Genomic DNA, 17,869 nt, shown 5'->3' with positions numbered 1-17,869 from the left:
CGAAGTTAAAAGATATTAATAACAGTAAAATTATAAACCTTAAAGATTCGGATTTGTTGATATTCTTATTGAAAGGGTGGGTTTTTTTATGTAATTTTTTATAGAGCTATAATTTAATTAATGTAAATTAAAACATACATTTAGCCTTTAATGAAATATAAACAGAAAATTGTAAAATTCCATGAAACAACAATTTCAGCTAAAAGTAGAACAAAAAAGAAACAATAAAATAAAGAAAGTGGTGATTGATTATTGGTATCAAAAATTTAATAATAAATAGCATACATTTTATTAATGAATTCAATTAACAATACTAATGGGCGATAAATAACCCAACTGGTAGGTTTATTAATAGCAATAACTTTAGTTTACTATACACCATTAAACGGTGTATATTGCTCAAATTTTAAGCAATAGATTCAGTAGATGAAAAATATATTTTAGAAGCGGTAAAAAATTCATTGATTGTTTTTAATTCGATGGACAGATATTTGAGAAAATTAATACTGAAGTCAATCGAATCACTAGTAATAAGAGCGACAATTCAAGTAAAAGATTAGCTCATAAGCAAACTGGCAAAGTGGTGTTCATAGTGTTAAGACTGTTTTTAACACGCTTATATATATTAGTTTCACATGTATGTTGTTTGTTGTTTGTCATTTGTTGTTAGTTGTTTGTTGTAAGTTTGTAACTCCACGCGGCACGTGTTATTAGGTCGCGTATCCCGTCGTGTATGACCTTGAGACTAGACTGTCGTAACGCATTCACCCCACCCCGCTTACCACTCGCCATTAACACAATTTTCCTGTATAATTTTATTTTTGGTTTTCGTACCCGTATTTGCGTGCGTGTCATTAATTATATATATATATAACAAATTTTTATTGTGTTGACACGGCCCCGCGTCGTTTCGTTATACACAATGCCCCACGACTCGTGCTACCTTTATCAGCCGTCGCCCTATTTTATGAGTATTTGACTGGCCAACACCGCGCGTTACACGCCGCGGTGATAAGTCCAGCAAGTGCCGCACGGGCGACGACGTCCCGCCGCTAATGATACCGTAGTCTTCTTCCTGTTATCAAAGTGACAACGTCAACAAACCGATCTGCACTCGCGCACCGTCGTCATCTACGCTGCTAAACTTTTGACGCCCGAGGATCACGCCGGACATCGCGTCGTCGACGCCAGCGAAAGTGCCGCGATATTTTGCGAAGATTATATATTCTTACCATCGCCGCTAATATTAATATATGTATACATATATATATATTAATATTCATTTATATATCCCTACAGCCGACGCCGCCATATATGCCTCGCGCCCCGCCCGCCAACAAAACACAGCTATACCTCGTGCATAATACGTTTACGTACTTAAGTCGCTTTACATGTATATATATATATATATTCTATTTACTATTAAAACTTATATATTAGTACGCTTTATTCTCATTAAGAGATGTATAGTGTATTCATTCCGATTATGGGGGATGATTCCCGTATCGTCATTTTTCGTCACTACCTCCACGTTCCGGGAGTGGGTAATATACGCGCCTGCTGCTTTCCTTGGATGTGGTAGCCGTTTCTCTGACTCCCTCTCCGGAATCGAACCCTGATTTCCCGTTACCCATTACAACCATGATATTGATGGTAACTACTATCATAACATGAAACTAAAAAGTGAAAAATAAATATAGTTAAAAAAACACGCTTTTAAAGCACATCGAACTAAAAAGTTAAAAATAATTTTTAAAATAAGCTTAGAACAATAATGAACGAAAAATACTAGTATTATTGTGATAAAAGCGTGGGTGCTTTGTGCCATATTTTTTGTATATTGAGCGCCCGACGCTTTTTTCACAATAATTATAGTATTTTTTGTTCATTATTGTTTTAAGTTAATTTTAAAAATTATTTTTAACTTATTAGTTCGATGTGCTTTAAAAGCGTGTTTTTTAGTTTTTTAAGCTATATTTATTAACGCTCTGTCACTTAATTATACAGACATATGAAAGCAACGTTGCCAGTTTGTGTTATGAACTTATTTCTAATTACACGAAAGAACACAACCGAGTAACTATTGGTAAAGATAGGTTTTCTTTTAATTTAACATTTGGCCGCCAAGTCACGTTCCCTTATGCAGTATATTCGTTGTACTGAATAATGTACTATACATTTATTACACTTTAATTTTGTTTATCCAATTATTTGAATCTGTCTCTCTTTCTACTTGCCTCGATATACTTCAGTATTAATTTTCTGAAATATTTATCCAACGAATAAATTATATAATCAAAGAATTTGTCACCAATTTGTGTATAGTTTTCAATTTATTGCTCTATTATATTTATTACTATTTTTATCATAAGATGTTCCACAGCCGCGCATTTTCATCTACCTAATAATAAAAATACTAATAAATACTGAAGTTTTGATCCAATAGTTATTATTAGTGATGAGCATTTTGGAAAATTTTAAACTATCGAATAACTATTCGAATTGTTTTTATACAACCAAATAGTTTATTTTTAGCATAAACTATCGAATAGTTTTAAAAACTATTGGAATGGGCTACCGAATGATTTAAAAAAAATATTCCATTAGTTCTACCTATAATTTTTATTAAGTACACTTAATTATAATCAGAAGATAATTAACGAATACTTAAAATAAATAATTATACTATTATTAATTATAATAGTAAAAATTAGCGACGAACGGACATTTTCAAATATTTTAAACTATCGAATAACTATTCGAATTGTGTTTATACAACCCATTAGTTTATTTTTACCATAAACTATTAAATATTTTTACTATTCGAATATTTTTTGAATGACTATTCGATATTTCCCATCACTAGTTATTATCACCAGTCACTTTTTCATGACTTTTGATTTTTTAGACCATTTTCTATTTTACTAGTAAATTAAAAATTTATTTTGGTATCTAAAAATATTTAGTTAGTACTCTTATAAGGGATAAACGACTTAATAAATATTTAACCACTTTTATACTTAAAGATCAATAGACCTCAACAAAACGAAAAATATACTTCCAAAATTATTGTTACTTTAGGAAAAACTTTATGATCAATGATAAATCAATAACTCTGTATATCTATTTAAGTAACATATTTAATTTTTTTTTTTTTTGTAATATTACAAGCAATTTCTAATCAACATTTTTATATATTTATAAAGTTCAAAATTTTGAAAACAATTATTTATATTTATAAATTTTAAATTAAAAATTATGGAAATGCATAACCAATTAAATTATTATAAATTAGATAATATATATAATCTCAAATAAAATGTTAAAAGAAAGTTTAAAACTCCTATCAAACATAATAAACATATTTGCCAAAAAAAGAATAACTTTAATATGATAAAAGTGGTGCTTGAATATTTTGTACCAAAAATTGACTAGACTGATGTAATAAAAAAACAATTTTATAATTGCAATTTATTTACAATACTAATGGATAAAAAATATGAAATAGAAAAATAACTCATCCAGACGGTCTCTATTAATAGAAATAATTTTAGTATATTTAGGCGACAAATTGAAACAATCGTTTTCAGCATATGCAACAAATATTATAAAAACGGGGACAAATTCAAACAAAATGTAAGTTAACAAGCAAACTGACAACGTATGGAATTCATAAGCGTTTAAAATGACTTCAAAGCTTTGTCCCTTTAAATTATACAGACTAATAAAAGCAACGTTGCCAGTTTGCTTATGAACTAATTTCTACACAGCGCGCCGGAGAAAACACAAATGAGCGACTATTGAATAATGTAGCATTTTTTCTATCTTACCATTTGGCCGCCAAATCACGTTTTCTCATGCGGCATATTCACTTTATTGTACATTATTTACACTGTAATTTTATATCTGTTCGTGAAATTCTAAATAATCAATGAATTTGTCGACTACTCGTTGTGTAGTTTCAATTTATTGCGTTATCAATATTTGTGACTGAATATCACTATTTTTAACATTTCACGACCGCGCATTTCCATCTACCCATATATAAAAATAATAATAATTTCCTAAGTACTGGTCCACTAATTAATATCAATCAGTAATTTTTTTAAATTAGTCTATTTTCTATTTTACAAATAAATTAAAAATGTCTGTTGCCATATAATAAAATATAAAGTTTGTAACCTTATAAGGGATAAAAAACGAACCTACAAAGTATTTAATCAATTATAATTTAAGAGATAAATAGCACTCAACAAATCTTATAAGTATTTATAAGATTATTACTTTAGGAGAAATTTAGTGGTCAATGATAAATCAATCACTTTTTATAGCTAATTAAATACCATATGATATAAATATATGTACAGTGGCGGCTAGTGGTTAGGACGATGGGACGATCGCACCCCCTTCTAAAATTAATTAAAAGAAGAAAATTAATTGTATATTCTTAATTCTACATTTTTATTAAAAATGCAAATTTTTAAATAATAAAATAATTATAATACATTTGTCGTGCGCAAACATTAAAATTGTTTCCCTCAGTAAATGTGGGTATGCATTCAAATAACGAGCAGTGTTTAGTCGACCGACAAAGTCGTCGAGTAATATTCTGGGACGTATGTTATTAGTTAGTTGCTAATCGTGTGCGTGCGGGTAACGTTCAGCTGCTATCTTATGAACGGGTTTTGGATAACAAACAGCGTCGTCCGTACGGTAAAATATTAGTATATTACTATATTGGGTAATTTATTTTTAAAATTAACTACTTGTCATAATCGGTTGCTATAATAGTATAATCGCTATAATTATTTTCTACTGCGACCTTTAAAATAGTAATGTGTGTATTGTGTTTCATTTTATTATATTTAATTTGAGAATTTTTTATACTTATGACTAGTAGTATTATATTTAAAGTTGCAATTTATCACAAGCTCCACGAGATGCCACTGGATATATATGTATATACAGGGTGTTCAGTAAGTTAGGAAACGGGTTTCTATTGTTCTCATTGTTATAAACAATAAGAACAATAGAAACCCGTTTCCTGACTTACTGAACACTCTGTATATAATAAATATTTCTAGTAATATTTCACGCAATTTTCATTTAACAGTTCTATACATTTATTAAGTTCACAGTTTTGGAAACAATAATTTATATTTTTTAATTTTAAATAAAAAGTTATAACAGTACATAATCGATTAAATTAATATTAATTACAACATATATTTAGTTATTATCGAGGTGGACATAATAACAGGTCTGAGTGGCCCATGCACTCAGACCTGTTGGTACATTGTGTGCAACAACATATATATTTAGTCTTCAATAAAATGTAAAAAAGAAAATTTAAAACTTCCATCAAACATATCAACCATTTCTGCTAAAAATAGAATAAAACAATATTTACCTACTAAATAGACAATGGTTTAGCATTATTAAAACCAAATCAAGAAATTAATGTTACGATAAAATAAAAAAACCCAGCACAGGGGGGTCGCGGCACAGTGGTGACGTGACATAGTTGGATCAAGTATAATGATATCTGATAGTGATTAAAATCACTATCAAAAATAAACGCTTCGATGCAAATCTTTAGATAGTGTTTAATTTTAAAAAAATTGGTGTTTTATTCCAAAAGCTACTTGATCTGCTGGTTCCTTATTAATATCTCGATTAAGATAAAGTATGTCGAATGAAAAAGGGTTTATTAAAAAATATTATTTCTCATAAAAAAATTGTGTGGATCCATAAACTTTTCAATAAGTTATAGCATTATAAAGTTAAATATAATATAAATAATAAAATCGAGAATTTTCACACGAAAATAGCATTCGGTAGCCATTTTCGCCGTGAAGACAAGTCCAGAGGTCAAATTTTTTTTTTTCAAATTAAAGTATATTACATTAGCTTTAATTTAAGATATATATAAAAGTGTCAGACCTTCCGGAACATTTTCAAAAGTTAAGTTGAAAAAGTTAATTTTTTGTGAAAAAGTTGTCTTTTTAAATCCCCCCCTGTGGGCAGATAAAGGGTCAAATTTACAAAAAAAATATATCAAATGATAGGTAAAGACATCAAGCATCTATATAAAAAAAAATTATATTGATACGTTCATTTTTGAAAAAGTTACGGCATATTTTAGTAAAAAAAATTGAAAAAATTTCGAAAATTAGCGATTTTTAAATTTGTAAATTTTTTGGAGGTTTCCCCCATTTACGGGGAACGAGGGAATTTTTTTCAATTTTTAAGGGTAATGTCTTCGACTAGATACGATTTGTGATCTTTTGACGTATCGTTGAAAGAAATCCGTTCGGTGAGAGCTGAGAAAAAGTGGTAACAGACACAAAAAAAAAAAAAAAACACATCATAGTAAAACCAATACCTTCTCAGCTTCGCATCGAAGCTAAAATAATTATAATGTAGTATAAGTACTTGAATAATTTGTACTAAAAATTGTCATAGCCCTCATAATATAGATTTTATAAATGAATATGTTTACAATATAATGGGCGATAAATAACGAATAACAAGATAACTTTAAAGGATGGTCTATTAATAATAATTTTAGTTTATTTAAGAGACAAGTCTAACTACCGTTTTCAGCAGATGGAAATAATATTTTCAAAACTGTTGGTTCATTGATTATTCAAATCAACGGACAGATATTTGAGAAAATTAATACTGAAGTCAATTGAGCCACAAGTAGTAAGAGCGACAAATTGAAATATAAGATTAGCTCATAAGTAAACTAGCAACGTGGTGTTTATAAGCAAAAAACGTTGTCAACGATCTGTTCCTTCAAAATTCTCAAAGCAATGTTACCAGTTTGCTTATACAGCAGGCCACACAACTGACAAGTGAGTGAGTATTGAATAAGACGGGATTTTTCTATCTCACCATTTGCCGTCAAATTGCGTTCTCTCGTACAGTGTATTAACTATACTATTCCTTTATGATACTTTGTTCGGTCGGTTATTTGAATTTGTCGCTCTTACTTCTTGCCTCGGGTTTGAGTATTTTTACATTATTTCACTCTATCTCTCGTCACCTAAAAAATTTACTGATTTCCGAAGTACTGGTCTAAAAACTGTTATCGATTAGTCATTTTCTTAATTAGATTATTTTCTATTTTATAATCTAGTTCAATATATTGGTTGGCATTTAAAAAAAATAAAGTTAAGAAAGGGATAAAGGTGAACCTAAAAAGCATTTAACCATGAGTCAAAAAAAACATTATCTAGATTATTATTATTTTAGGATAAATTTAGTGGACAATGATAAATTAATTACCCTGCTAATAACAATATAATACCCTAAAGCTATCTAAAAATATTTTAGTATAATTTTACAAAATTTTTATTTAAAATTTTTATAAATTTATTAAATTATAAATTTTGTAAAAAATAATTAATATTTTTAAATTTTAATTTAAAAGTTTAAAAATAATTTTTAAAGTGCATGACTAATTTTAAGCAGTATCTGCAAATTAAAGGTATATATACACGAGGCGTTGATAATTAATGGGAAGAAGGTGGGATATAAACATAAACCCATTGGCCCGTCCTACTTCCCAATATTTAAAATTTAATTTGATTCCATAAAAAAATATTTTATTATAGATGATTGAGCCTCCACCACCTTTATTTTTTTCATGTAACAATTAATGTAATATTTAATTTGTTTTTTAAAGAGGGGAGGGTGGTTACATCTGATTTGCGAGGATCATTAAGACTCTAAAGATGTTGAATTCATTATTTTTGTGATTGAAGTCTGAGAATCCCAAAAATGGGTGTCATAGGGCAAATTTTATTAAAATCCTTCATCAAATCCTTTTAAGGATATTAAATACTTAAATAAATTTAACATATGTATTTATTTGTTACAAAATTTTTACAAAGCAATGAATTCTACCAAAAAAGTTCACTAAAAAGAATAAAATAAGTTATATTAAAATTAGAATCAAGTCAATTTATTAGGATAATAATTTACAATTGTTATTATTTTTGGAGGACGGTGTGGTCGAGTCGGTAACGCGACAGTGCTTGGCGTACACTGCCTTGGGTTCAAAATTCGGTCCCGGGCGGCTTCATTTAACGAACGATTTGTTTGATAGTTGGAGGCTCCAACTTGGAGCCACTATCCTCCTCTCTCCGGCGACGGACTAACCACCAATCTCGGAGCATAAATGGTTAAAAAAAACCTCCTCCTTTAAGAGAGGTCATTATATGGCCCTTAATTGAGCCGATAATAGCACTAAAAAAAAAGAAAATTATTTTTGGGGTCAGTACCAGTCCAGGTTCAAAAACATATATCAATAAAGTAACTTAGTACGAATGGGTATACATTTAATATTATAATCAACAACAAAACTGCAGACACGGTACAGAATAGAACAGTAAGGAGCGCAACAATTTATTTTAGTGGTGGTAAAAAATAGTAGTAGCAGAGATTTCAACACTGTTATTTTCAATATCAATAAATAGCTGCTAATCAAAACAATTAGTAGCAGTATAGTTTTATTTATCAATATTATTACTTTTCTGACTACATTGTTGTTAACTGCCACAAATTACTAAGTCAGATTTAACGTTTTATTTAATTGAATTGACAATTAGAACAACTATTATTATTTATTAACAACGTCAAACAATAACGATATATTTGTCATGCTGACAAAATACATTTTTAAATATTTTCGTAGAATACTCATGAACTTCAAGAAATCGAATTTTCGGATAGTTTTTTTTTGTTATATTAAAGTACATTGTATTAACTTTAATTTAATGTAGGTTTAAAGAAGACAAGTTTTTTCAAACATTATCAAAAATTGAAAGAAAAAAAAATTAGTATGATGATTTTATCCCTTCGTATGTTAAAATTTAAAAAGCATTTTATATAACTGAATTTTTTTTTTAGATTTATGTATCATCCAAATAAATATGTTTTATGCTCTTTTGACGTATAGTTGAGCAAAATTAGTCTAGTAGGAACTGAATAATTGCGTAAACGGACACACAAAAAAAATTATTAATAATAACAGAGTATAACCAATAGCCTCTTAGCTAATAACACATCGAAGCTAATAGTTATAAAAATTAGCAGTTTCATCATTTCTTTAAAAAATATCAGTAGCTATTGTTTTTGACTTCTACTTCAAAACACCAATAGCATAAGAAGATGCTACTAAAATAAATAAAATTTTATCACCACTAATTTTTTATAAATAAATTCGAAAATTTTGATACCAACAGTCAACGACGTCTGCCCTTCACATTTACAAGTGTTCGGGTCACTACTCAGTTATGTTACCGTTCCACCATCTCAGTATATGACCGCCACTGAACGCCGTGTTGTTTAAGACGTTTGCTGTCTTGTTGATTATGAAACACGTTTGTTACTTTGGCTGCCACCGACTCCAAAAATATTAAAAATGTATATTATTATTCTTATAAATTGATTTTATACTAATTCTAGTCTGATTTATTTTATTATTTTTAGTGATTTTTTGCATTGCAGATTTATTGGTCGGTTTTTTTTATTTTTTAGTGTATATTTTTAATTATTAAGTATTACTTAATAATTAAACATACATAAATTTAATATACCATGTTAAATATTGAATCATTAACATATATTTATAGTGTATGGTAATTTTATTATTTATAAAATAAATCTTTAATTTCAATAATTTGGCTATACGACTAGATAATTTGCACAAAAAATATCTACAACACAGATTAGTTATGTGCCTGATTTAAAATTTGAATTCAATTTTTTTTGTTATAACAAGATTATTTTCAAAAAAATATAAACAATGACCATTATGTGTTTTTACTGAGAATCATACTCGCTGATAGAAGTTCATTCTATGCTATTATAATAGCTATAATACTGTAGAAAGTTAAAATAAGTAGCAAAAAAAGAATACTTTTTTGCTTCCTAATTACAAAATTATTATTAATATTATTGTTATTAATTTATAATATATAATTCAATATAAATAAAATTGGAAAAAAATTTTATTTCATTATAATCTTTGAAAGTTTTAATATTAGAATTTGTATTTAGTTAACGTAAGGTCCAACTTAAAATTTTCCATAGTACTATTTTTTTTTTGGAAGTTTAATATTTAGTTTAATTATATTTTTAAACTTGTGACTTCAAAAATTTTTTTGTATAACTTACAGTTTCTCCCTCTTCTTCCTCGCCTTAATCTCAACTACATTTGGGTCGTCCACCCTTACAGTTTCTATTATTGGAATTATTATTATAATTATTGAATTTTAATTGAATTTTGTAAATTTGAAAAAATAAAATCCAGTAGGTCTATTGTATGTCACACTAGAATATAGTAAATTAAAAATTTAAATATTAATTAAAAACTTTAAAGTTTTATTATTTTTTTGTATTCAGAATCGACATTCAAATTTATTAAAAACAATTGATCATATTGAGAAGAGAAAAAGACTTTAAAGAGATGTAATGATGGATCACTGAAAAACAGTATTGTTAATGCTTCAAAACATCTTGAAGAAAAATAAATAAATCAGTCAGTTTTGGAGGAATTTTTAAGCAAAAAAAATTTTACTAATCAAGTAAGAATATGCATAGTACTTTTTTATTTTAATAACATTTATTAAATTGGGGCTTAATCGAAATTACTTACATAATACATGATTTTATGTATTGGTGTCCCCACATATTTAATGTTTAATGTTCTAGTTAAAACAATTTCAAAACTGCAATTTTATTAGCTTATATCAAAAAACTATTATCATACGTTTTTGTAAAAATTATTCTTTGTTATTAATGTTATATAATTTTGATTTCAGGTGCTCTAGATCAATTACGCAACAATTTATTATAAGTGTTAATTTTCCATTTAGAATAATTGAAAATCCTGTTTTAAAGGAAATAATTGAATGAGATTTCCCCAACAGAAAACTTATGTATCGGCCTACTTAAATGAAAATTATTGAGAATGGCTTTCATAAATTATCCTTCAAAATAAAATCTGAGATATTTAAATGTGATCATATTGCAATGACTGCAGATGGTTGTTAAATTTTTAAAAAGTAAATAATAGATTTACTTTTATTTGTATAGGTACCTAATCAAGAGATTTCATTGTTAAATAAGAGATATTTTTTGTTAGATTGTACATTGGAGTAATAGTCATATAGATCAAAAAGAATTTACTTAGAACTACTAGTCTTTTAACACTAAGAAGACTAGAAGGGTCACATACATATGATATCTTAGCTAAATCTATAAATGAAGTATACACACAGTTTGAAATTTCGGATTAATTTTATTGTACTACATATTATGGTTCTAATTTTGTAAAATGTTTTAAGTAAGATCTATTCAAATTAATATAATTAATAACTATAAAATTATTTATGTTGGTATTGCTCATATCTTTAATTTATATGACATACATCTAAAAGTATTAATTTTTTCATTTATATTAATGAAAAATCATTAATTTCTCATTAAATTAGTTCGAATTTAACCCTTATTATATTTTTTAGAATATTAGTCATGTACTTGATGAAAATAATGAAATTTCTAATCAGTTGCTTGTGAACAATTCAGTAGAAGTAGATGATAAAATAGAAGAAATTGATGTCGTAAATAGGAGCTATGTTACTAAAATCATAGATTTTTTGCACACGCAATTAATTTGATAGCAACATTGGTAAATATAAATGAATATAGATGGATACCATCCATTATAAATTTAAAAGGTAACATTTTAGATCAAATATTTTATTTGGTTATAAACCATTTCTGTATAATACTCTAAAAAATCTTTGTGTATTGCTGCTTTTAAAAAACAGTCCAAAATCACTTTTGTCAAGTCAACTGCTTTGTAGAACAAACAAGAGAACTCGACCAAGTTAGCTGATTTAATCAAATAAAATCTTGGTGTTTATTTAATAACACCCTACGAGACATGTTGGAATATGATGCAGTGGTGTTGCTTAATAAATTAATTAAAAATAATGAACTTCAATTTAGAATTATTATGGATGAATTGGCTATTATGATTATATTTCATTGTATATATATATATATATATTATATTTTTTCAAATTTAATAGATATGAGATTGAATTTTTAAATCAATGTCAAAAAATAATGGGACTAATTTCTGTAAGCCTTGATTTACTGTAAGGTGATACTAATTTATATTTTGGTAATCTCTTACATACTATTGAAATAAATAAATATATATATAAAAATACATAAATATAGACCAATGACATTTGATCACACAATTCCTAATTATATGTAAGATCTGGTAACTATTATACTATTAATTGATATGTAATAACAATAACTATAAATCAATATAATTTTAAGAGAATTTATCTCAAAACAATATTTGTTGTTTATGTAGTGAAAAATATATATCAGTCAAGTACATTTACTATTTTACCATTAATTATTTTTAGTTTAACTTATTTTAGCTAAGTATCTCATGTTCCTACATATTTAAATTTATATATTAAATTAAATATTCATTGTTTTATTCTAAATATTTATATTTTTATATACTTATAAGTGTAATAAAAACAAACATCGTTAATATTAATACTTAAATGTTACTCTCTTTTTTTAGGTATGAAAACAAAGTTTTCTAATTCTTAGATGAACAATTTTTTAATTACTGCTATTGTCTGCCACCTACAATTTAAAATTGTCTGGATTAAAAATGAAGTAAAAAAACAAATGACCACTGAGTATTTTACAAATGCCTGTTATGAATTTTACCAAAATATTTGTGAAAATGATTCTACAGATTATAGCCAAAGTCATGATAATTTATTGAGATTCTTTACCGATTGACAGATTCTAGGGTACATCTACGGCAAATCATTAAAATGTTTACATAATTTACCCACAATTAAAAAAGTAAGATTAATTGGATACTTATTAATTGAAATATATTTAAGTAAATTTTACTAAAAAATTTGTACTTTGTTTTCAGTTTTTCATTAAACACAACATTGCTCTATCAAACATTGCATAATTTGAGAGAGTTTTTAGTGTTGTTGGTGCTACAATCACTAAAAAAAGGACTAACATGTCTAATAAACAATTTGAATAAATAATATTTTTTAAGTGTAACCAACAATTTTTTTATTTAAAAAAATTAACTTCAAATTTCAAATTTTTTTTTTTTCATTTGAAGATTATTTTAAATACATAGTTATTAATAGTACTTGGGTGGTTATTTAAGTATTATTTTTGGAAATTTGTTGAGTAATTACTTAAATATATTTTAAAAGTATTTTTTACAACACTGCATATCAGATTAATTTTAACATATCTAATATTTAAAAATAAAAATAAACCTTTGCATACAAAAATTTAATTACATTTTCTGAATATTACCAATTATAAACAAGATCACCTATATAAATTTGTACATTATTAGTTTTGAAATTATGCATGTCAACTGATCCTCCCTTTATTTTAATATTTTGGATAATTATCCAGTTACCACTTAGCAAATTTACTTGATCTTTAAAATCGTAAATACCATAAGTATTTGCGATTTTAAATACTTACGTGGTTAATTTTCGATGTATTGATGAAATGTCGTATTGATGTAACTTTATCAAAGATTTGAATAGAAAACAGGAACAATTAAAAAATTTAACAAAAGACATAAGTAAAAACCCAGTACAGGGGTGTCACGGCAAAGTGGTGACGTGGCATAGCTGGATCAAGTACTATGATATCTGACAGTGATTAAAATCACTATAAAAAAAAAATGCTTCGATACAAATCTTTAGTGTTTAATTTTAAAAAATTGGTGTATTATTCCAAAAGCTACATAATCTGCTAGTTCCTCATTAATATCCTGATTAAGATAAAGTATGTCAAATGAAAGAGGGATATAAATATTATTTATCATCATATTTTATAGTTTCAAATAAATAAATAAAAAAGGGATGGTCTAAATTTTAGACTTTAAAAGACACTCTATCTACCACAGACTTCCAAAAAATTTCAGAATATTTCAAAAAGTTCCAGAAAATTATAATAAATATAATAAGATTTGGTGGGGTGGGTTAATTATATGTAATATAATAAGTACCGATGTATGTGCTATGAAGGCGTCTGCTGCGCCTTGTCGTTCACTTCCACTATTTTTCAATTTAGAACTACTCGTATATTGTTAATATAATAATTACCAACGTGTAAGTCATTGCCCCTCCGCTGCAACGTATTCGCTTCACTGTTGCATGATGACGACCGTCCGACCATTATTAAATACAAATTTAGAGCTACCCGTATATTATCAACAGGTAATGTGTATAATTATTGGCAATGCCAATTTGTATCTAAAGGGCATTACATAGGTTTTAATAAGTATACTTATTTAGTTACATATGTTAAATTTTTCTTACTAGAATTTATAAGTAAAAATTTTTATTAGAATTCAGATTTGTGTAAGATCCAATACTTTTTTTAAACAATAGATTTTTAAAATTTGTTTATTTAATACAGTTATTTGCACCATTATTGCGCGTTTGCATTGCAGTCCGACTTTCTCGAAATTTCTATTTGGAGTTACCCGTGTAGTCATGTCACTTCCCCACAACCACCTGTTATTTATTCCGATAACTATTGCTGTAATAATTGTCGGAATAAATGTATTCAGAGGATTTTTTTGCAATGTCAAAGTACATTAATTTCTGACATTCATTATCAGCTAGTAGTAATACCCGTAACCCCACTCATAAAGTTAAAACATAATATGTATTAACAAATATTATTTGTTATCTAGTAAATTCTCTATACTGTTAATGTAAAAATGTCTATAAATAACTAGCATGAAAATTTAAATTATTCTTTTTTATTGAAAATTGGAATTTTCCAGTAAATGTAAATTTATTGATATTGTTTAAAATTTATTTAGATATTGTAGGAGGATCTAATTCAGACATTTCCTTTGTTATAAAAAATGCTGTCGACAACTTGTTACAATAGGTTTAAACAATTCAGTGGTGTTTATTCACTAATAGTGTTCATTCACTGGTGGTGTTATTTTAGGAATGGATCATTATTTTTCATTTCAAGAAGAGCTAAAATTACACTCGTTAATTTTACACTTTCTAATTTATAAATAGAAAAGGAAAATTTTTTTGAAAAATGCGTTTTAGATATTTAATTTCTAGAGTATTGCTTATAAATAGTATATCGATATCTTGGTAAATTTTTCCAAATTCATTATTGATTAAATTTTTTTGTAGACCAGTGCAATATAATAATATATTATTTAAACTTATTTCAGATCAAAATATATAAAATTTAAACTGAAAATAATTAACATCCATCAAATATTACATTCTTAAAACATTCTTTTGTGTGGCTGAAACAATTGCCAAAATGATGGCAATTGATTCAGCAATGGCGACTTGTGGAGGGGCTATGTAAGTATTCTTAATCTCCATCCACAGGACCGCAAATGTATAATGATACATCTCAAAAACTAAATTACATAAATGAATATTGCAAACGCAGATTATATTACAGTATGATAACTACATTGAGCTATCATTTAGTTAATAGTAATGTTAGATAAAAATAACAATTTCAACTTCAATTTGACAACGATTTAGATTTTAATGATTTGATATATCATAATATAAAATTTATCATAATTCAATGTAATTTTTTGTGATTTTTCAAATTTTATGTCACTATGGCAAGATATTATACTATTCTCGTAGACAAATTTCAATTAGTTAGTATCTAATAACTAGCAATTGTCATTTTTCGAAAATTTAACAGTTTTGTAAATATTTGTACTGAGAGGATAGACTCTCGTTTTTTAAAAATAATTTTTAAAGAAATTATCAGATTATATAATAAAAATTGATCACTTGTGGCTAATTAATTAAGTAAAATTAAAACTATATTAAAAATATTATTAATTTAAAAAACTAAAAAATATTAAACTCAAAGCCACAAAATCAGATTAATATCAGATTATTTTAAACTAACAACAGCGTTGAACGTCATAAAACGACAATGGATCGTGTCAAATCAAAAGGGTAGATTTTTCAAATTTCCAAAATTACAATTTTAGTTGTAGGTACTCTACAACTGTAAATCGTCGAAAAAAACTATATTAGGAAAAATATTTATAGAGTGTGTGTGTCCTGATAACAGCGCTATATGCAAACTTTAAAGTGATACAACTTTTTAGCTTATTGTCAATATTTTATTACTCAAAAAAATTAATTAAAAACAAGTTGTTTTAATAAGTAAACAAATAATTTTTATTTTAAATTTTGTTTTTGCTATAAGAAAACTGCTTGAACTTTTTTATCATAGACTGAAGATATTATAGCCCTTAGTTCATCATTTTTCATTTGTTCAGCTTGAAGACGTTTTTCTAAAGATAATTTATTTACTCTTTCACTATCATAACTTTTTATTATGTTTAGTAAATCTCTTTTTTCTTTTCGCAACATAGCCATTCTAATTTTTAACCTATTCACATGCTGTTTAGATTCCTCCAGTTCATATTGAACCACCGAAAATCTAGGATATGTACTGTAGGGTAATTGTGTACACTGATCTTTATCAATACTTTGGCCATTTAAAATTTGTTTGGCGCAAGCAATTATCCATTCTCTTTCGTCACATTCTAATTTATTGACACTTTTTAATACTGTACTCGCATAAACAATTATATCTTCAAGTTTCTGAAATTTTTCTGCGTCTGCGATATTTTTCAAACATAGAGAATATGCTTGATTAGTATACATGATTTGTAATATGTTGTGCCATAGCTGTTCATCAGTCACACTTAAATCAAGTACTGTAGTTTTATCTTCATGCTTAATGATTTCACGGGTATCATTATTTACCAATAAACCAGATTGTTTGTTCACCTCAAACGATTGTTCCGTATTTTCCTGTTTTACCTTTACTCATAGATATAAAATATTTTAAGAAATGTAGACCTATATAATATATCTATTAAGCAATAATTATTTAAATTAATGTTATAAAATTAGATGACTTACAAAATCACCATCTGTATCCAGAGATTTTTTGGTGGAATCTAATGATTCAGTTTCTGTAGAATTTATCCTAAAATCTTTTATTTTGTATGATTTTTGGTTTGTAACATTAAAATTAGTATTGGTAGCATTATTATTGAGTTTTTTAATTAAAGCCTTAACAGACGGACTATTTTCAACAATTACATCGACACTCTTGTGATGAAAATCTTCAATATCACCACAACTTTTGTATGATAGAGTAGAATTTGATTCATTTGACCGTTTCGCAATTACAGTATTTAATTCAATATAGGGTGCTGATTTAACTTCCCCAAATTGTTTTAAAATTGACATAATATAAAAATCGAATTTTTCAGTTAAAATTTTGAATAAGAATATATCAAGTAATTAAAAGTTAAGTCCAAACATCATTACAGTTAATTGAAAAAAATTATACAAAAATAAGAACCCAATTTTATGACCAATACATTTTTGTTTTTAATCGTTTGTAGCTATGGTTATTTATAGTCCTACAAATTGTTTATATATTCATCCATATTCTAAAATGTATACTTATTTTGTTTTACAAATTGTATTTTAAGCACTTAGAATGCAAGAGGAATGAGTAATATTTTTATGAAAATAATATTAAATTGTTCAGTTGGATTGAATATAATTAGTTCTGTTTGATACAAATATCATAGATCTATTTTGTTGTTCTTACCGAGATTATAGTTTTGGGGTATTAGGAGGGTTCACATCCACCCAGAAAGAAGAATATTTATATGCTACCATCAGTGCTCGAATTGGGGGGGGGGGGGCGCAGGGGG

General features: G+C 26.7%; 1 protein-coding gene and 1 long non-coding RNA gene across 12 annotated transcripts; one reads left to right on the top strand and one right to left on the bottom strand.

Annotated features, from left to right (window-relative positions):
- The first annotated feature begins 4,637 nt into the window (after positions 1 to 4,637).
- Positions 4,638 to 13,317, top strand: LOC126899270 (uncharacterized). 11 transcript variants are annotated; one of them, XR_007702537.1, is made up of 8 exons: positions 4,638 to 4,713; positions 6,607 to 6,864; positions 10,417 to 10,598; positions 10,836 to 11,078; positions 11,159 to 11,359; positions 11,538 to 12,300; positions 12,632 to 12,924; positions 13,001 to 13,315. It is a non-coding gene; the product is annotated as an uncharacterized LOC126899270 (long non-coding RNA). The 11 variants fall into 11 exon arrangements; XR_007702538.1 differs by having other exon boundaries at positions 4,648 to 4,713; positions 6,610 to 6,864; XR_007702539.1 differs by having other exon boundaries at positions 4,657 to 4,741.
- Positions 13,318 to 16,328: 3,011 nt separating this feature from the next.
- LOC126898312 (uncharacterized) lies at positions 16,329 to 16,971 on the bottom strand. Its single transcript, XM_050672253.1, has one exon. It carries the CDS (start codon positions 16,797 to 16,799, stop codon positions 16,329 to 16,331), a length of 471 nt encoding a protein of 156 aa, XP_050528210.1. The 5' UTR covers positions 16,800 to 16,971.
- Between the last annotated feature and the right edge of the window lie 898 nt (positions 16,972 to 17,869).

Source organism: Daktulosphaira vitifoliae, unplaced genomic scaffold (genome assembly GCF_025091365.1).
Source record: "Daktulosphaira vitifoliae isolate Bord-2020 unplaced genomic scaffold, ASM2509136v1 Scaffold_2, whole genome shotgun sequence".
Classification (NCBI taxonomy): Eukaryota; Metazoa; Arthropoda; class Insecta; order Hemiptera; family Phylloxeridae; genus Daktulosphaira; species Daktulosphaira vitifoliae.
Note: the sequence above shows the minus strand (reverse complement) of the source record. Positions and strands in the feature narration are given on the sequence as shown.